Source organism: Gossypium raimondii, chromosome 9 (assembly GCF_025698545.1).
Source record: "Gossypium raimondii isolate GPD5lz chromosome 9, ASM2569854v1, whole genome shotgun sequence".
Taxonomy (NCBI): domain Eukaryota; kingdom Viridiplantae; phylum Streptophyta; class Magnoliopsida; order Malvales; family Malvaceae; genus Gossypium; species Gossypium raimondii.
The window spans coordinates 27,455,813-27,470,455 of NC_068573.1; the positions used below are offsets into that span (position 1 = coordinate 27,455,813).

General features: G+C 31.0%; 1 protein-coding gene across 1 annotated transcript; it reads left to right on the forward strand.

The window, feature by feature from the left end:
* Positions 1-10,271: 10,271 nt before the first annotated feature.
* LOC105798790 (uncharacterized) lies at positions 10,272-13,398 on the forward strand. Its single transcript, XM_012629003.2, has 5 exons — positions 10,272-10,453; positions 10,758-10,872; positions 11,359-11,448; positions 12,278-12,376; positions 13,002-13,398. Exons 1-5 carry the CDS (start codon positions 10,386-10,388, stop codon positions 13,101-13,103), a joined length of 474 nt encoding a protein of 157 aa, XP_012484457.1. The 5' UTR covers positions 10,272-10,385; the 3' UTR covers positions 13,104-13,398.
* The last annotated feature ends 1,245 nt before the right edge of the window (positions 13,399-14,643 follow it).

Below are 14,643 nucleotides of genomic sequence, written 5' to 3' on the forward strand. Positions count from 1 at the left end.
CATAGATTTCATCTAAGAATTTTTGGGTGTGCAATATATATTTTATGTTCCACCATAATACATTAAGATGAATCATCAAGTATGAAGTTGAGAAAATTAGAATTTTCATTAGATGTTAACAGTTGAAAGGAGATATATTTATAATTTTGAAAAAGTATTGTCATGTCGCAAATTTTCTTAGTATTAAAGGAGACAAGTTGGTTAAATAATTATGTCATCACTTTTTGTAATCCTCACTAATATTATATGCACAAAGTTTAAAGGATAAAATTATTTGTCAGACATGTTTAGTGATGACATTTAGGGATTGCATAGACTAGTTGATACATATACTAGCTAAAATGCTCCAAATAATTATTATATGTCCCAGAAGGATAATGTGATAAAAATAAGTCTTGAGCATGCTAGAAGCATGATAAACCAATCGATTCCATGAAACGAAAAAACTTCGAAAGAAAGGAGAAAGAAATGAAGATGGTCACATGTTAAAGGAGGCGGGTACTCATGAAGAGACCTAAGGCATATCTTTTGATTAAACCCTAGAAGAGGTTCAAGTACCTAAAATTATGAATATATTGGGATATCTCAATCAATTATGTCATAACTAAAAATGATGGAGGTGACAAAAGGAAATTGTTGTCGACAACGATAATATACGTAGAACACTTCAATAATATGGAAAAGTGAGGATCTTGAATGAAAATATATTTGAAATCATTGATATGGGAACAACTCATCAAAATAAAGAGACACTTCTATTATAACTTATGAAATGTATCTCGAACTTGAAGTCTAAACACTTGAAAGGTGTAAAGCCAATGGGAGTACATGTTAGCATAATAGCGAAAAAAATACAAGTCATAATATAAGAATTGACTTGTAATAAGAACGTTCACAAGACACTAGGTTTTGGTTATGAAAAATGATTAATTTGTGGTGGATGTAAACACCAAATAAAGTTATTTATTTAGTTCTAGTGAATTTGTATTCATCGATATAAATTATTTGATAATATTGATACATGAAGCATAAAACTCGATTTTCATGATAAAATCATTAAATGTGAATATGATTTTGTTCAGAGTTTTATTAATTAATGTATTTATACATATAGGTTATTATCATCATTGTTGATATTAATGAATCAAATATCACTAGAGTTCTTGAAGAATTTTCAAGAGAAATAATTATTCGATAGATAAACTTTATAATGAAAACATATCTAAAATGAAAATTTGTCTCAATGTGAAGATCAAGTGTTCAATAAGGGCAAATTGTTACACAATGATATTATAAAGAATTGCTATTGAGTATCCAGAGTGTTTATATAATCTAAATCAACCGACTAATTTTTCATGTAGATTGGAGATATTGAAAAGAAATACAAATGGTCAAACAATAATGTTATAAAATGATGGTCCTGAAGTACCATTTTTTTATGTGCCCAATGCACTCATTGTATTGGTAATAGTGAATGATATAATACATCATGTTTTATAAAGTTGTAGGCGATATCTAAAGTATGCGAATGCGATTTAATTTTATCACTATATTGATACGTATCAACAAATTTGTTGTATATGTTCGTGATTTATTATTGATAAATAATATTGAATGACTCAATATTGAGTTATAAAATGATGTTCAAATAAGGGGAGAAAAATATGCATTGTTGTAACTACTGGGTCTGGTGCCCTAAGTGTAGTATTTTCGTCTAAGTACACTTGTAATTTTTTCGAATAGACTGATTAATAAAATTATTCATGAATTAAATTAATATACTTTGTATTATTGTCCTTAAATGGTTTTTGCACGCAAAGCAAAATAAAAGCAAATGTTGCTCATTGGTTGTCTATTGTTTAACTAATACTAAGCGGTATTATGTGGTCAGATCGTAGTACAAAATAGAAGCAAATGTTGCTCAAATGGTTTTTGCACGAAAGATGCACATAGTGCAAAGCCCGTAGGCTAAATATTCTCCACTGATAACATGTCAGTTTGCTTATAAGAGCTCTCCAATCAATAACACGCAAGATGCACATAATGCAAAGCCCGTATGATAAATATTCTCCTCGATAACACGTCAATTTGCTCATAAAAGTTTTCCAAACAATAACATGTTAGATGCACATAGTGTACAACCCGTAGGCTAAATATTCTCCCCCAATAACGCGTCAATTTGCTCATAAGAGCTTTCAAACTAATAACACGTCAAATCTTCGAAGAGATTAAATTGGAAATCTGTAACAAATGCAAGATTCCAGTAAACTTCAATAACTTCCTTCATATTCATCACATCTCACTTCTTCCCTCATAGTGCAGATTTACCCCATTGGCATGCCAATTGTATATTTCATTCGTTCGAGCAATATACACAACTAGACCCTCTTTTTACAATTTAATGCCTTTCTCACTTTACAAATACAAGTTTACTAACATTTTCCATTTGCATTCACATTCAGACATATCATAAACAAATATAACTGATAACTCTTGAAAGGAGTTATATTTCATGCCTTTAGACCTAGCTAATTTCCTGTACTTAAGTACATTTAGTTGCACTTTAGAACATTTCATTAGTATTTTTCCTTAATCATTACATTAGGAGCTTGGACTGTGTTTAAATGGTATTTGTTACTTTTACTTGCTTGTGGAAGGGTTGTGTTTGGTGGATTTGCAGGGGTAGAATAAGGAACAATGAATAAATGAGTGAAGGTTTCCCGGGGCAAAATGATGGACAGTTTGCCAACTTGTATGCCATGGCAATTCACGATTTCAGAAAGATGACCGAGTCAACAGTCAACGCGTACCAGTTTCAACCAACTCGACTTGTACTAGGTAAAGCTGCCTAAAAAGAAGAGGGCATAAATCTTGGGTTGTTGGTTTTATCTTAGAGAAAAAGAATTTTAAAAGAGGAGAAAGATCATGAGATAATGAGTTGATAACCACCTATCAAAAGGAAGGGATTTTTAAACCAAAAAGAACTTAAAAAGAGAAAATATAATCTTGGGTTGTTGGCTAAACCCTAGTACACTAGTTTATAAATAGGCCAAAGGATGAAACCCTAAAACACAACTTAAAACACAACAAAAAGAGAACAATAAGACGGGAATATCCTAAGGTAAGAGTAAGATGGTTCGATTGAAAGAGGAAGTCATCCTCTCGGCTAGCACAGGCTTTGTCTTTGTTAAAGTGTGGACCAACAGAAGCTGTTCTCCCGATGTTCTTCCATTATTTCCTTAGTGCTCTCTTATGAACTTATTTGGTTGTAAATGATGGAGATGGTTTGGAATTTTATTCCTCAATCGATGAGTTAAATCTCATCGGGTTGGGGTTATTTTGATGATACTTAACTGCTTTAAGTTTCCATGGTATAAATCTGATTATTTTACTACCCATTCAATTTTTTAAGTGCAATCCCTAGGAATAATCGATGGCATATTATTCTTGTTAAGTTTATTTAATGCGGAAAATTTTAGTTGAGGTTTTGCCCTTGAAAGAGGTAGGCCACTTTAGGACTCTTCTACACAGTAAGTTAATAAAGATTTTGCCATGGTATTATTGACAGTGAAGGTTGATTCTTAATAATCTCAAACTACCACATAAATATCATAGACATTATATCTTTATTCTTTGCCAAAGTATCTTTGCCACAACATATTTAGTACTTATTTATTTATAAAATATTTTTATATCACTCTCATATTCGCAATTACATTCCTACTCTCACCTTTGCCATAACATATCCAGTTATTTACTAATTCCATATATTACTCATCATTGCATATTTACCTTAGTTTTTTCATAACATTTCATTCAATCGTTTTGCCATAGCATTAACCTGACTTTACTAAAATAACTTGACCAACTTTGCGCCTCAATATTATCCTCATGGGAACGATACTCACTCATCACTTTATTACTTGAACCGACTTGTATACTTGCACAAAATCACACACCATTTTACCCGCTACAATAACACCCTATGAACTTACCTAGTACAGCAGCAGAATAGGATATCAAAGACTATTCTAGGAGTTTTCCTTTCCCTTTGTTATCAAAAGATTGATTTGGTTCTTGATCTATACGTTCATACATTCAGTTCATCAATGACAACGCTTCAAAATTTAACAGTTTTGAAATTAAACATGTAGGTTAGCTAAATCAAGATACAAAGATCTCAAAAACATGAAACTCGTGAAACACTTACATGCAAAGCCAATTAATCAAGATAGCTTAGAGCTTTTCTTTCCTCTATAGAGAACAATATTTTCAGTGAAGGAAGACGAGAATAAGACCCTCTTTCCATCCACTTCATCCTATAGCACCAAACAGTATAATTTTCATCCTTCAATGAAAACTAACAGGTGTTTATTCCATACATTGACACAACCAAAAAAACATGCAAGAGTGGTTAGTTACAACCTTTAACCTTAATCAATTCTTATTAACTTAATTAACTGGCTATTCGCTAATTTCTTACAATTTAGTTTGTGCATTTTCATTTCTAACCTGTTAACCAAATTTACTAATTCAAACATCAATAGGATAGTATAATGAACTCGTAACATTATTAAATAATATTTACTGACTCTACCATTAGAATTGTGGTCCCCAAACCACTATTTTTGACATCGTAAAAAATCAAGTTGTTATAAAATTGATTTCTTGTTGAAGTCTTACACCTTGAGGTAGTAGAGGCTCAGTGTCGTGACACCCTATTATCAGTGTTGCGACACCCATGTTAAATGTAGTTCTCTTCAAAGTTAGGTCATCGTTGTCTCCCTACACCAACTCAAATACACTATGAGACTCACAATGGCACCATTTTGCCAATTTAGGCCCTAAAAGGAGTAAAACCAACTAAAAATGGTTATTAATAGTGAAAACTAAAAACTAATGGAAAGTATAAAAAAGACTCATAAATTGCTTGAGAACAAACTCAATAAGTGTTCTAGAGAGCATAATTTGACATATCAAATTACGATAGATTAGGGTCTATGGTTTTTATGTAATTTTTTAAACCAGAATAGAACCTTGATAATATACTAACGAGACCCATACTCGAAGTTAGAAATTCACGTTTGCGATGGATCATTTTAAACAAGGACAAACGAGTAAAAAGACCGTAACCCAAGGTGCTTGAAAGTTTTAAGGAACTGAAGTTATATATGAACACAACCTATTTAAATTGACAAACACCCAAACCTTAGTATAAGAAGGATTGGCGTTGCCACGCTTCGAAAAGGGATAAGGGGAATGATATGATAAGTGAACGTCACAAAATTGAAGTTTTGATAAGTTCGAAAGTTCAATGAAGAACCAAGAGATAAACTTTCACAATATGATTTGTATTCAAAAGTTGATTGATTAACCTTTACAATTGAAATGTCAAAGCTATTTATAAACTTAGGCATACCATTGGACACATTCAACTATTAATGTGTATACATGTATGTGTGTCGTACAATGTATAGTGAAATACATGAACTTATGGGTGCAATGTATGACCAAATAGTCACATTCATCATCCTTGGGTGTTCATGAATCATTTGGGTGCTTGAAGAGGCGATTCGTCCCTCCTTTGAAATGCATGATGGGCAGATTCATCCTTATTGTGTAGATACATGTATATTCACATTCAATGTTTGTGCATTTAATGATATGCTCCTCTCTTGTCGTACATGCATGTATAGTCTATGAATCTTTAAATAGGCACAATCTCTTCCTTTAGACACATCCATGTAAGGTAAAATAGTACCTTGAATCCATCCATGACAATTAAGCACATGTAACATTGCATTCGGTCATGGAATATGAATGGTCACTTGAGGCTTGATGAATGCATGAACTTGTAGGATCTTTGAATGATGCTTGTGCATGAATCCAGACAAAATGTGAAGGGGCATAGAATGCTTAAATGGCAAGCCGAATGTACCTAAAAATGGTATAAATAGAAGTGCTATTAGATCATTTCAGAACAAGGCAACAATTGAACTAACATAATTGACAAGAAAAGACAATTAACACGTATATGACACTTTAACATAACTAAAACATATAAACGTAACTTATACTAATATAAAACAAAATAACAACTATATTGTAAAACAAGACACACGACATAAGCATAAGTAACACGCACATACTCAAGCACACGAATAAAGACTAGCTAAGCTGCAGTCAAAATGAAATGCAATGCTTATTAAAGTATTAATAAAAGATAAATAAGTGTTCTAAATAATTCAAGGTGGTCAAATGGGTAACCTAAGCCCACTTGGATGTTCATTCAACATTTGGACTACATGAACCATTCTTGGAACGACGTTCAACCCATCTTGAAGGTGACTAACTTGACCATTGTTCTAAAGCCCACAAATCGTGCCATTGAGAGCTTCTCTACATTGTTTAGCTCGGACACTTGTGATTTGCCCAATAGGCACTTGTAATGGATCTTGTAAGGTCCTAGACATTCCTTGAGCAAATGAACCATTAACATTTGGCCCAATTTCAATTTTCAAAGACTCTTTGGAATTCAACACAGTGCTCATGTCCAAGATCACATTAGTTTTGGAGATGAAATGACGAGTTGGCGATGGGAGAGGCATCGATGTGTCTTTAGATCAATCGTTGGTTCGAGGGCCGTTGGATTATGGCACTGTTACCATTTTTCGGAGTCATTAGATGAGTCCGTCTTTGTAAACTCAGAACATGAGATATAAATGGAAGAACACACAAACAATTTCTAGGCCACTGCTTGAAGCCATTGCCATTTTAGAGAAGAAGATAATTAACCTTGAGACACATACACTTATTTAAAAATTATTTTATTTAAATACTTGAATATATAAATAGTATTTTAAGTGACTTGATAAAATTGGACACGTGGTGCATAATTATTGGTCAGATTGATAAAAGCTAATAGTGTTGTCGACACCTTTTTAAGTTTTTTTTTAAAAAAACGATGGGAATCGACTTTGAAAATGAAAATGGGAGTCACCACCGATCTTTTATTAAGGTGTGATCGGTTCACCATTAAAAATAAATTTTAGGTCTGCGAATTTTGAGAAAACAGGTTCGGGAGTCGGTTACGCACAAGGAAGGGTTAGCACCCTCGTAACGCCCAAAATTGGTACCGAGTTGATCATTTTATGTCTTAGTGTCGAAACTTTGAAAAGATTTTAAAATACGGTCCTTTGAAAAGAAAATTTGAGTAAAATGAATTGGATGATGAGATTCACTTATATCAAAGAAATAAATCGTCACACTCAGTAAGTTAGAATGCAACATATTAAATCCTCAAAATTAAATTTATCTCTTGACCTTAAAAACCTATGCATTTTGAGAAGGATATCCGATTATTTGGGTCCAACGGTAAATTAAGACCCAGTAAGTTAGGGTTTAATTTCCCGAGATTCCTAAACATCGAATATTGCCTTTATAAAAAACCCTAATTCAGAATAGCAAAATTATCGGATCCAGTGAGTTAGGGTCCAACATTTTGAAATCCCGAAAAAAACTTTATGTTGACAATGATATGGTTTTAATAAAATGGAAACTTGATGATATAAATCCATCGAAGAGAGTTGAAGCCTAGTAAGTTAGGGCACAATTCTCTCGAGAACTATTAAACACCAAGCCCTTTTTTAGGAGTTTTGAAATAAAACGATTATAATGTTTTAATGGAATACAATTCTTACAAACAATATAACAATATACGGAGTGAATGATGAATAGCAAATTAATTCTACAATTTGGAGCAACCACATATATAATACATCTACATTAATAATCAAATAAACTAATAATCGATCTTACAAATAACAAAAAAGAATACTTAATACAATAATAATTTGATCCCAAGTAAACCAATCAACATAATCGAAATGGTAAGAAATTTTAAAACGTAGAATAAAATTTTAGAAATTACCAATTACAATAAATTTTATACACGTATATATATATTAAAATAATTCCATACATATTAAAATAATGTGTAAAACAAGCTAAAATAAATAATCTTCAAAGCAATTTAAAATAAATAACATAGAAAACAATTTAAAATAACATGTAAAATGCTTAAAATAAATAATATGTCAAAAGGAATCTTAAATGAATAGTATGCAAACAAATTTTATTTTTAAACAAAAATAATAATGAATGATGTGCATAAAACAATTCCAAATAAATAATATACATATGTAGTTTAACATAAATAATATATATTTTAAAATGGATAATTGATTAACATAGTTTAAAATAAATAATATATTAAAAACTTAAAATAAATAATAATAGAACGATTTAAAATAAATAATATAAAGTTTAAAATAAATAAATAAATACATTGCAAAAATAAAGTGAAATCTAACAGATTTGGGACTAAATCGGGGCAAAAATGAAATAAGAGGGCAAAAACATAATAAAATAACAGAGAGGACTAAAACAAAAGGCGCACAAAGGTCAAGGGCCAAATGCGAAATTAAACCCAAAATCGAACATGTGTCCTTTTTCCAAAGCGTCAATGGATCAAGGGCTCGATTGAAATGTGCCGTAAATTTCAGGATCAAATGTAAAATAAACGAAGACCGGATTGCATTAATGCGCAAAATCAGAGGGGCTGAACATGCAAATACCCCATGCCAGAACACGCAGATCTAGCTGCAATCTGGGTCGGGTCATCGGGTAAGCTCAATACGGTGCCGTTTTGAAGCCACCGAATCAAGCCTCAAACGGCACCGTTTCGTGATTCTTATAACATTAAAAAAAACCTAATGAAACTAATCAGCCACCCAAAACCAAACTAAAGCAAACCTAGACGCTCCCTTTTCCTTCTTGCGCCGTTTCGTGCCTCAATCCTCCATCCGACTCCGATTGCGACGGAGCAGAAGGAAGACCGGCCACCAGGTACTTGCTCTTCTCTTCCTCTTCTTTTTCCTTTAAATTTATCTTCTTTGTATATAAAAAATAAAAAAACAGTAAGAACGCAGAGAAAGAAATAGATGGTGAATCACCTTTTCGAAACTCAAAAACTTTTTTTTTATTTCTGTGTATTGATTTTTTTTTGATACAATATGCGTCCCCCCTTCCTTACATTGTTTTTGGCTTCATATATAGCCGAATTACAGAAAGAAAGAAAAAAATAAATCCTAAGAAATTCAAGGAAAAATCCCCCGAAATCCCCTTTGTTCCTTTTCTGTCCCTTTTTGCTGCTCCCTTCGTGTGTGTTTGTTTTCTGCGCAGGTACTGGTACGGAGACGTGTGAGTGCAAAGGCTGGCGTGGAGCGGCTACACGCGCGCAGGTGCAACACGTGCAAGGAGAAGGCCTGGAGGTTGCGGCGCTAGATGCTGCAGAAACCCTAGGGTTTCTTGTTTTCTTAGCTTTGGGCCGATTGGGCTTTTTAAATAGTGGGTTATCGTAATTGGATTTAGTGATTGGGGCTTCGGGGTTATTTGATTTGTAATGGACAGTGGATTTTTGTTTATTGGACTGTTTATTTTATTTGGTTTATGGGCCGGGCAAAAATGGGCTTTTACAAGTGTCATTAAGGTTATTAAAAAGTACCATTTTAGCTTATAGTTGCCAATTTTAAGTTTTAATTAGGCTCAAAAAAGAATTTAGATATTATGTAGATAAAATTATCAAGTTCATGTATCTCCGTATATGATAAATATGATGCCTGAATTGCAAGCCTTTAAATTTTTTTTGTCTAGGACGAAAAGTTTGCTTCATGAAGATATGGTTGAGAGTTGGAATATAGTAGTTAAGTTTTATTATTATTATTATTTAATCTCTTGTATCACCAAAAAAAAATATCTAATATATTTTTCAATAGAATTTAAAATTATAAATCATTTTAAATTTTATTGATATTAATAAAATTCTTTATCTTTGTTAAATTTCCTTTTGCTTTTCAGGGGAACTTTTTGAACATACTACCGCATTCAAATTTCAAAAAGTTGAACCAAAAGACCGGCAAAATAAAAAGCAAGAAAAAATAAAAAAATTAAATTAAAAACGGATCTCGTGATGGCTACGATCGTAAATTAAACTAAACTATAAGGAAATTGTGGTAACCAATAACTGAACTCGCTCTCCACTTTCGTCCACGTCACCCCTTTCCAATTCTGGAACCAGTGAAACTGATTGGTTAAATCGACGTGTTTCCCACAGTATCTTCCGCGAGTGTTTAAACATTATCATACTCGCGCGAGTACGTCTTTTCTACCACAGATATTTCTCTACTCTCTCTATAAAAATCGCCGGCTGTTGGATTTTCTTTACTCTCTTGTCTCTGCTTCCCGAAAGCAATTTCTTCTCATTTTCGAGAACATTTTTTTTAAAGGCTTTTTCTATATATTCTTTGAAGATATTAATCAGAAAAATGGCGCTGGTTTCTTTCATCGGCAGGGTTCTTTTTGCGTCAGTGTTCATCCTCTCTGCTTGGCAAGAGTAAGCTTCATTTCCAGATCTGTAATTTCTTATTTGTGTTTTCTAATGTGGTTCTTGCGAAAAGTGTAAAAAGAAGCGAGATAGTTTAGATCTTGATTTAGTTTTTCTGAACTTTTAAAAGTTTATTTATACTTTAATTAATGATGACTTCTTTCTTATTTGATGTACATTTGGAAGACTGAGCAAATATATATTTCTACTCTTTATACTTATTCAGTGTTTTTTTTATGTATATTCAATTTTGAGTCAAATGATGAAGATATAGACTTAGCTCTTCATTAAGTCTAATAGTTAATTTGTTCAGGTTCAATGAATTTGGCGTCGATGGTGGTCCAGCGGCGAAGGAGCTGAGGCCAAAGTTCAACGTCTTCTCAAAGACTGTGTCGTCTCACACAGGGTTGCAAGTGCCTGAATTTGATGTAAGAATTGCTATTCTTCGAGATTTTTTTTTTTAATATCATGCCTAAACTATCCGTAGTGCATTCAGTTTGGATCTATTTTAGTTTGGATATTATAAATTTATTTGGTTCAATTTGATTTTTGTTCACTATTAAAACAATTATTTAAATCAAATCGAATTTTTATTAATTTGTAATTATTTTCTAAGTTTTTATAATATGAAAATAAATATTTTATATTTAAACTAATGATCATAGAATTTTTCTTTTTAATTTAAAACTGATAAACTAAATCTATCTGAATAGGTGAAATTAGGTTCAGATCGATTCGATTATCTTGATATTTGATTCGTTTTAAACAAAAAATTAAAATACTGCACGTTAACCACCGATTTTTTAAAATAAATCCTATTCGAACCGTTATTACCTCTAAAACAAACCCTATTATTATAGGGTTATATAAAGCTTTTCAAATGTCTTTTTAACTCTTTGGGTTATTATTTACAGATCAAGTATGTAGTTGCTGCTGCTGTAGCCTTTAAAGGTGTTGGGAGTATTCTCTTTACCTTTGGCAGCACCATCGGAGCTTATCTTCTGGTATGTTTTTATACCCTACTTTTCCGGCTTTTCTTTTCTTTTGGTGCTACTGTTTATCTGGGGTTAAACTTAATATATGAGATCACTTATTTAAGTGTAGTAAAGTATGGAGGTGTTCTTAAAATTAAGTTTATAAAGTTTAAGGGCAGTTTTATTATTTTAGCCCATAAAAAAAATTTTCTTTACAACATTAATTTAAGATTTTTTATTTTGATTAAATTATTTCAATTATTTAATTATTATTTTATTACATTTTAAAACAAATGGCATGATCCAAAATCTGTTTGTAAAGGTTTTTTTTAATTTAAAATAAATATTTTAGAAAATACATATAAACTTTTTAAAGTTAATTGTGCCAGTCTAATAAATACTAATCCATTATTAAAACGTGGAGTTTCACAAATATGTTAAAAAAAGTAAATATATTTATATATATAGCTGGTAGTAGGTAGAACATTTATTATTATTATTTTTAATCTTCAAATTTGAATATGCACAATTGCTTTAAAATTAAAATTGGTTTAAGATCTGTACTGACATTTGATTTAAATAGCATTATTTGTTAGATATTTAAATTCATTAAATATATTTAAAACAAAGGAGATAACAAATAGGTTTGGGGACTCATTATTTGCGATAAAGTAAAATAGACTCAAACAATGGCTTCGAAAAATTAAAGATGATGATAAATATAAGAAAGTTTATATTTATATCCGCTTTGAATTCATCCAAATAGTAATTAAAGGAAAAAGAAAATATCCATAGATATTCAAATGAGTACGGTGTACTTTGAAATTCAAATGATAACAACAATATACTTCGTTTGTAGGTTTTGCACCAACTCATTCTTACTCCCATTGTTTATGACTTCTACAATTACGACACGGAAAAGAAAGAATTTGGTCTTCTTTTTACAAAGTTTTCACAGGTTGGTATTTATATTTTCTCAAGGAATGAGGGTTGATGTATAAGGCATTTTATATTAATACAATTTTGATACGTATATTTTTGCCGTATTGAGTTTTAGTTATTTTATAATTTCTCTCCTTGAATTTTGCATCGGTTTCTATTAAATGATAGTGGACAATAATTAGTAAATATACATTTTGATACTTGAATTTCGTTTCATGGTTCATGTTGGTACTTAAGGTTTTTTTTTTTGTCCAATTAGGTATTTGAATTGACTTTAAGGTTCAATTTAGTACCTAAAGTATCTTTTGGTTCAATTAGAGTAGTTAAAATTAATACTTGGCTTTTTACTCAAAGTTAGTACTTGGTTATTTGAACTAAAAAGCCAAGCTCAAATACTTAATTGGACAAAAAACTGTTAGGTACCGGATTGAAACTTTAGGCCAAGTTTAGGCACTTAATTGCATAAAAAAGTTTTAAGTATCAATTTGAACGTTGAAGCCAAGTTAAGATATTAAAATGTATATTTACCCTAAACATTTGTCTACTTCCTTCACTTGCCATTCCTAGAGTCTAATTGTTCATTTGTCATTTGATGGAAATTTCAATGAATAATTTCTAAATGAATTTCGTTTTCTTCCTAGAACTTGACGCTGTTAGGGGCATTGCTGTTCTTCATTGGCATGAAGAACTCAATCCCCACAAGACAACTGAAGAAAAAGGCTCCGAAAACCAAAACAGTTTGAAGACGTAACACATCCGGTTAAAACCGAAGAGGGTCTGGTTTTTCTCGTTCGATCTTAATTTGTATACCTCGGTGTAACTAGATCTGTTTCTGTATGCTTGTACCAAGGCTTTGTTGTCCTGTCGAAGTTCATAGCTATTTAATTTGAGTTCCACAAAAGGATTTCATAATTTTTCCCTTCAATCTGCTGTTTACCTTTATGGATTTTGCCATTCTCATGGAACTTTTAATCATGGAATCGTGGTGATTCTAGATGATATATTAGGAAATATACTTATGAGGTTAGTTTGGGTTCATTTGTTAGTGAAATTATTCGATTTGTTTATGAATTGGATAGGGATATGGCATTCATTTCTTTAAATTTTCTTTAATGTTCGATTCTGTTCTAAACTCTGATAAACTGTTTAAAAAATAAAATATTGTAATATGTTGTTTTCTTGACTAGATATTAGAGTATAGGTAAATTATAGCCAAAATTACTTTATTTTAAAAGTTATAAAATGAATTTTGATTATTTGAAAGTTTTATCAAATCATTGAATTATTTAAAATTTTTATTTAAATGATTGGATTAATTTTTTAAAAGAAATTTGGTTAGCAAGCTTCAAGTAAGGAGTCAATGATTGGTATGGTGGGTTAGTATTTATCGATGAGTAGAATAACATATTTTAGATTTAAGTCAATTTGATGATCATTGTTAGAAATTTGAGAAAAATTGTTTAGATTTTAGTTTATAGATTTGTGATATTAAAAGTTATTTTATAAAAAAACTTGATGAAGAAAAGAGACGGAGAGGTTTTGATTAGAGCGGTGATGCGATAACAATTATTTTAATAGTTCAATAACTGAAGTGAAGATTTTAAATAGTTTAATAATAATTTTAGGTAATTTTTTGAAATTGAGTAACAAAAAGTAAACTTATTAATAATTTAGTGACATAGAATGTAATTTACTTGATTTTAATATATTAATTAAATATTATTTTGAAAACATTAATTAAATATAGATATGTGAATTTATTTCTCATAATATATAGTTTTAGGCTTACCTTGAATAAATTAAGCACGGCAAAGTTTATTCATGGCAACGAAATTTAAGCAATAATTATGTAATAATTAAGATTTTTGGACAATGACTTGTGTGAGTTTAATTTTATAAATGTGTTAACTATTAATACCTTAAACCTCTCAATTGTAACCTAAATTATAATACTCTTTACCTGATCCGATTGTCGGGTTCAAGTTACAGGATGCCACGACTGTTGTTGGAGCAATGATAATCAATTGTAACATGATTTCTATTGATTCAACACATTATATCTATAGACATGATCATTACATCATTATCTTATAATATATTATCTTATCTAGGGTTTATACGAGCTTACGAAAGCTCTTTTCATAACTCAAGACCATTGAAGGACTAAACTGTAAAGTTTCAAAATGTTTTGGGCTAGAGTTGCAACTTTAAGGGTACAATGTCGCGACTTCCAAAATAGTGGGTTGGTAACACGAATTGAGGACTAAAATGTAAAGTTTACAA